Source organism: Prunus dulcis, chromosome 2 (genome assembly GCF_902201215.1).
Source record: "Prunus dulcis chromosome 2, ALMONDv2, whole genome shotgun sequence".
In the NCBI taxonomy this organism is placed as follows: domain Eukaryota; kingdom Viridiplantae; phylum Streptophyta; class Magnoliopsida; order Rosales; family Rosaceae; genus Prunus; species Prunus dulcis.
In genome coordinates this window covers 15,469,056-15,476,169 of record NC_047651.1, presented here as the reverse complement: position 1 = coordinate 15,476,169, position 7,114 = coordinate 15,469,056, and the positions used below count along the sequence as shown (strand labels likewise).

At 39.5% G+C, this 7,114-nt stretch overlaps 2 protein-coding genes across 2 annotated transcripts; one reads left to right on the top strand and one right to left on the bottom strand.

Annotated features, from left to right (window-relative positions):
• The first annotated feature begins 287 nt into the window (after positions 1 to 287).
• LOC117619532 (putative lipid-binding protein At4g00165) lies at positions 288 to 815 on the top strand. Its single transcript, XM_034349512.1, has one exon. It carries the CDS (start codon positions 288 to 290, stop codon positions 681 to 683), a length of 396 nt encoding a protein of 131 aa, XP_034205403.1. The 3' UTR covers positions 684 to 815.
• A 5,411-nt stretch (positions 816 to 6,226) lies between these two features.
• On the bottom strand, positions 6,227 to 6,757 carry LOC117618243 (14 kDa proline-rich protein DC2.15-like). Its single transcript, XM_034347843.1, has 2 exons — positions 6,373 to 6,757; positions 6,227 to 6,252 (listed from the first exon to the last, which is right to left on the bottom strand). The coding sequence occupies exons 1-2, from the start codon at positions 6,755 to 6,757 to the stop codon at positions 6,227 to 6,229; spliced, it is 411 nt and encodes a 136-aa protein (XP_034203734.1).
• Positions 6,758 to 7,114: the final 357 nt, after the last annotated feature.

Below are 7,114 nucleotides of genomic sequence, written 5' to 3'. Positions count from 1 at the left end.
GAATATTTCTCTTAAATGTTTTTGCCACGCAGGTAGAGCAGACAGGAGTACTAAATCTGATAGGCCAAAATGTGATCAGATTTTGCTCGCTGTCAACCACAAATGAAAAGGATGCTAGTGATACTGACCACCCAATTGATAAAAAAAATCTAACTCCTGCACCATCCATGGACCATATCCCAATTTCAGACACCACCCTCACAATTTGATTATTATTCCATATTTCTATAAATATTTATCTAGTGTCTAGTGGTTGCTATCTGACAATTCTGATTTGTAGAGTGAAAATGGGCTTCAGGGGTTCCCAGGCAGTTGCTCTTTTCATTCTCTTTAACATCATATGTTTGTCTCTTGTTTCTTCTAACAAGGTTCCATGCCCTCCTACAAGTCCTTCCTCGCCTGCCTCTGTCCCAAAGAAGCAAGACAAATGCCCTAGAGATACCCTTAAGTTTGGTGTTTGTGGCAGTTGGTTAGGGTTGGTGACCGAGGTTATTGGGACTAAACCCAGCAAGGAATGCTGTACCCTAATCAAGGGTCTTGCAGATCTTGAAGCTGCATTGTGTCTCTGCACTGCTATTAAGGCCAATGTCTTGGGAATTGTCAAGCTCGAAGTGCCTGTTGCTCTTAGTTTGCTTGTTAATGCATGTGGAGGAAAGGTGCCACAAGGTTTTGTCTGTGCTTAATTAGAAACTGTCTACCTAGCTAGCTCTGAATTACTTCTTGATGTACTTATTGATATTTTCCATTTCTGCTATGTTGGAATAAACCAGATTAATTTAATTAGGCTGTGTGGACAAAGGAAGAACTCTATTGGAAATGAATGATGCTGTACGTACGGTTCATGCTGGTTTTCCAAAGAAATAAAGTTAGCAATTCTAGCTATTTAATCATATCATCCTGCTATGTTGAATCAAAACCACACATATTTAAGGATGAATCTACTGATCTATAGGAATGAGTGACAATCAATGCTTTATTGCCAGGCTTATTTTGCCGAAGAGTATGATGTTGTCAAATGTGAATTTAGACCACACATTCAAGTAAGATATTAACATTTTTCGTTGATTTGTAGAAATGAGATATATAAAACTGAATAATCATGACATGTGGGTTCATTTAATTTTAATTGTCCAAAATCAATAATAAAAACCACCAATGCTCATAGACTGAATGGACAAAGGGTAACACAGTTTTCAATTCAAAGGGAAACGCAAGAATGTAGGGAACACTCTACATCATTTGGAAGGAAACATGCATGATGTATTTCAGCCAAAGATTAATGGCCTTTTTTTATTCACACAAAGATGTGGAAAGGGCAGTAGCGGATGAGAAGGTCATGGCAGTCCTAGGCGCATTGGAAGCCTGTTGGGACAGACTTGATAGATGAACACATCAGCTTAGTATTGTTAGAATATCCACGTGCTATTCATGTGTTAGTCTGTTAAGCATGGCTGTTAGTTACAATTGTATATAAGCTGAACTGCGCATTGTAATATTCATTCAGTGAATAATCATACAGAAAATCTCAGTATATTCTCTATGTTTTCAGTCTTCTTCTTCCTTTGTTTTTCCAAATACCTCTTCTGTTATCATGGTGTCATTGCCCGTGGTGGTGATCCAGATCTGCTATTCCGCTTCTCTCTCTCCGCTTCCTTCATCTATCTTGTTCTTCTCTCTCTGCAATTCCTAATTTCTCAGCTTTCTCCGATTTCTTCGAATCCAAATTTTCTAAAACCCTAATTTCTTCATGGCTTCTTCTTTTCTCAAAATTGGGAGTCTTCTTGGCCTCCTTACAATTCGTCTTGCTGATGATAACTTCTTGAAGTGGAGTTATCATATTGAATCTGTGCTTCAAGGCTACGAGCTTTTTGGGCATTTCGATGATTCTTTGATTCCATGTTGTCCTGTATATCGTATTCAATCTGTGCTTTCTGAGCTTACCACTGCTTATAAAGAGTGGATTCGTACTGATAAGGCACTTTTGAGTTTACTCATTGCTTCTCTGTTTGACGAGGCGCTTGAATACGTCATTGGATGCAAAACAGCTCGCGATGCTTGGATCAACCTCTCTGATCGCTATGCTTCAGTTTCTCGAGGTCGGATTAACCATCTCAAAACTGAGTTGCAAATTGCACAAAAAGGTGGAGATTCCATCGAGCGATTCTTGCTTCATCTCAAACATCTTCGAGATCAACCGAATGCTGCTGGTATCAAGATTTCTGATGATGATTTCATTATTAATGCTTTGAATGGCTTACCTCCCGAATATGACATAATCAAGACTGTCTTGATTGCACGAGATACTCCTTTGTCTCTCTAGGATTCCAGAGCACAGCTTCTCGTTGCAGAACAAACTGCTGAGGCTCGTATTGTTCATCATACTGCGTTATATGTGATTAATTCATCTTGTGCTCAAGGTTCCTCTGTGTCTTCAGGACAGGGTATTTTACGTACACCTTCTCAGCCTTTACCACATGTTCAGTCTTTTGGTGGTCAGCAAAATTCTTTTTCTCGTGCCTCTGGTTCTCGAGGTTTTTTTGTACAAACCTCTGGTCGTGGAAGGTTTAATGGTGGTCGCCATGTCTCTTCTCAGTTTCGGGGCGGTAGTACTTCTGGTTTTCATGGAGGTTCTAATTCCTATCGATCTCATGTGGTGCCTGAGTGTCAAATTTGCAGCAAGCGTGGACAAACAGCTGCTAATTGCTATTACCGTCATGCCAATGCCAATTCGTCCTCTTCTACTCCTAGTGTTGTTGAATGCCAAATCTGTGGCAAACGTGGGCATGGCGCACTTGATTGTTTCCACAGGTCAAACTACTCATTTCAGGGCCAAGCACCTCTTTCTTCTCTGAATGCTATGGCTGCTCAGACTTCTTTCTCTCCTGGGCACGTCTGGATTGCAGATAGTGGTGCTTCTCATCATATGGTTGGCAATTCCTCTCAATTGGATCATGTGACTCCTTGTAATGTTGATGAGAATGTTATTGTTGGCAATGGGGCAGGTTTGACTATTCAGAATCTTGGTACTGCTACTATTTCTTGTGCCCAATGTACTTCACTACATCTTCCGTCTATTTTGCATGTTCCTAAGCTCAAAGCGAATCTATTATCCGTCCATCAATTGTGTAAAGACAATAATTATTTTATCACATTTGACGTCTCTAGCTTTTATATACAGGACAAGATAACCAAGGCAATTCTTCTTCAAGGCAAGAGTAATCAAGGTTTATATCCCATTCCTCTTTTTGCTTCTCAAAGATCTCGAGGTGTTTCTTCTATTTCTTCAGCTCTAGTTGCATATCTTGGATAACATGTCAACGTCTCTATCTGGCATCAAAGGTTAGGGCATCCAACAAATACCGTTGTGCAAAGAATGCTTCAAGATTCTGCTTTATCTGTTTCTGTTGATAGTTCTCAAGCACTATGTACTGCTTGTTTACATGGTAAAATGCACAAGCTTTCTTTTCCTAAGGATCATGTTAAGTCTAATGTTCCATTTCAGAGGATACACAGTGATGTATGGGGTCCTTCCCGACAAAAATCCATAGATGGTTTTAGATACTATGTTAGTTTCATTGATGAGTGTACTAGTTACTTGTGGCTTTATCCACTGTTTAATAAATCTGGAGTGTTTGAAGAGTTTCTCAAGTTCTATGCTCTTGTCACTAATCAGTTTAAGGCTACTATTCAGTATTTTCAAAGTGATGGGGGTGGTGAGTTCATTAGTAGGCAATTTTCTTCTTTTTTGGATTCAAAAGGGATAATTCATCAAGTCTCTTGTCCATACACCCCTCAGCAAAATGGTTTGGCAGAGAGGAAGAATTGCCATATTATCGAAACTGCTCTTACTTTACTTGTTGCTTCTGCTCTTCCTAATAAGTTCTGGTTTCATTCAGTTGCTCATGCTGCTTATCTCATCAATCTTATGCCTAGTTCAGTTTTAAGATATCAGTCTCCTTTTCAAAGCTTGTATGGCAAGGCTCCTGATATTAAATCTCTTAGGATTTTTGGTTCTGCAGTTTACCCATATATCAGACCTTATAATGAACATAAGCTTCAGCCAAGAACAGTTCAATGTGTTTTTATGGGATATTCTCCAGGTTATAAAGGGGTCATTTGTTACAATAGATCCACCTCAAGGTTTGTTGTTTCCAGACATGTCATTCATGATGAAACTGTTTTTCCTTTTAAGTCTCATTCTATCTCAGCAGATTCAGTTCCAGTTTCATGCTCTTCCAAGCCTCAGCCTTTACCAGTTTGTGTTTCACTTCCTCCTTGTCTACATGCTTTAAATCCTAGTGATATATCTGGTTCTATATCTCCTCAACATGTTTCTTCACAAAATCATAGCTCACAGAATATTTCTATTTCATCTTTAGAATCTACTGAGAATCCTGCCTTGCCTTCCAGTGATTTAGTCTTATCTGTGATTAATGATCAGCAACTACAAGTTCTCTTGCCTGTCTCCCCTTTTGTCTCTAGTTCTGTGTCTCCTTTTTTTAACACTCATGCTATGCAAACTAGATCAAAGGCAGGTATCGTTAAGTCTAAGCAGTTTGAAGATTATCAGTGTTATTACCACTCTTCCTGTTATACATGATGTTACTGAACCAGCCACTTATAAGGTTGCTTCTCAATCTGTTCTTTGGATTCAAGCTATGAAGGACGAAATTGAGGCATTACACGCTCAGGGTACTTGGGAGTTAGTTCCTAAGCCAGTTCATAAAAATATTGTTGGTTGTCGATGGGTATATCGAATTAAGAAAAACTCAGATGGTACTTTGGCTAGATATAAGGCCAGATTAGTTGCCCAAGGCTTTAGCCAAGCTCCTGGACTGGATTTCAGTGAAACTTTTAGCCCTGTGGTCAGACACACCACAGTAAGGTTGATATTAAGTATTGCAGCGATGAATCGATGGTCACTTCGTCAACTTGATGTTAAGAACGCGTTTTTACATGGTGATCTTGAGGAAGAGGTCTATATGCGTCAACCACAAGGTTTTGAGGATCCAAAACATCTCAGTTATGTTTGCAAGTTACGAAAGTCTCTTTATGGTCTTAAGCAAGCTCCAAGGGCTTGGAATGCCAAATTCACAGGTTATCTTCCAGCCATTGGTTTTGTATCATCTCACTCTGATCCTAGCTTATTTGTGAAGCATCTAGGTTCAGATATTGTGATCCTTCTCTTATACGTGGATGATATAATATTGACCGGTTCAAAGGTGGCTTTGGTGCAAGAAGTTGTTGATGAATTAAGCTCAGCTTTTGATATGAAAGATATGGGGAAGTTGAAATATTTCTTAGGATTACAGATTTCTTATAATACAGCTGGAGATATTTTTGTTAACCAGGCTAAATATGCCAAAGATTTGCTTGCTAAGGCTGGTCTGAGTTCATGCCGATCTTGTCCAACCCCTTGTAAACCACATGGTCAATTGTTAAAGAGTGATGGTGATGCTTTGACTGATCCTACAATCTACAGAAGCATTGTTGGTGCATTACAGTATCTAACTTTTACCATACCTGAAATCTCTTATGCTGTTAACACAGTATGTCAATTTATGACAACTCCTTCAGAGTTACATTTTCAGTTAGTTAAGAGGATTTTACGCTATCTTCAAGGTACCTTGGATCATGGCCTTACCTTTACTAGTGGTGCTTGGGAACTTAATGCTTACAGTGATGCAGATTGGGCAGCAGACATAAGCACTAGACGATCTACCACTGGTTTTGTGGCTTTCTTAGGCCATAATCCTATTTCTTGGCAATCTAAGAAACAGAACTCAGTCTCCAGGAGTTCAACCGAAGCAGAATACAGAGCATTAGCTCATACAGCAGCAGACTTGGCATGGATCAGACAAGTTTTGCTTGATTTGAAAGTGTTTCTACCTCAGCCTCCTACTATACATTGTGACAACCTTTCTGCTCTAGCATTAAGTTCTAATCCTGTGCATCACTCACGGATCAAACATCTTGATATAGACTTTCATTTTGTTAGAGAAAGAGTACAAAGAAGAGATCTCTCAATGCAGTATATTCCAACAGATGAACAGGTTGCAGACATATTTACAAAAGGGTTACACAGTCCACTCTTCACAAAGCATTGTGGTAATTTACGGCTTGGGAACCCAGCTGGATTTGAGGGGAAATGATAGATGAACACATCAGGTTAGTATTGTTAGAATACCCACGTGCTATTCACGTGTTAGTCTGTTAAGCATGGCTGTTAGTTACAATTGTATATAAGCTGAACTGTGCATTGTAATATTCATTCAGTGAATAATCACATAGAAAATCTCAGTATATTCTCTTTGTTTTCAGTCTTCTTCTTCCTTTGTTTTTCCAAATGCCTCTTATGTTATCAAGACTTACCACAGTAATTCAAAAGCAAGCTTAAGGAGACTGGCACATTAAGATTGATGCCCAAAACATTGGCTTTAATGGTAGTGCAAAGGCATACAGCAGCTTCAACATCAGCAAGACCCCCAATGAGGCTACAACAAGGGGTCTTTGGTTGGGTCCCCACGACAAGGTGCACCAAACCATTCAACAAATCACCACATACCCCTAGCTTAAGGGTGTCCTTAGGGCAAGAGGCTTTAGCTGGAGGGATTGGGGTTGGGGGAGGAGGGTGTTTTGGGGTTTTTGGTGGTGGTGGACAATTAGGAACATGGTGATTTGAACTCACTGTAGTGAAAAATACAAGGTTAAGGGAGAGAAGAAGAGCAATGGTTGCAATTGCCATAGAAGAAGCCATTTTAGAACTAAATTCCCTTAGGTAGCCAAGTGACTGATTGATATACTTGTCTTAACTTGTAGATGGATTTTTAGGTGGTGGATATAAAGAACAAAATTAGGGTATTTATAGTCCTTTTTCTTTTGGAATCTAAACTTGTCAAAGACACCCATGTGAGTACACAGTGCACACTATTTTGGATCTAACTCTGTCACTTGCTGGCCTGCGGTGCACTTGAAGAATCGGCCAGATTTCAACTTTGGAGCTTTCTGAATTTCATGCTTTCTTATATAAGGCACCAAAACAAAAGGACACCCTTGTTCTTATAGAGAGGTTTAAATCTCTTAATCGATCGTGTCCGCATTTGACCAAAATGTT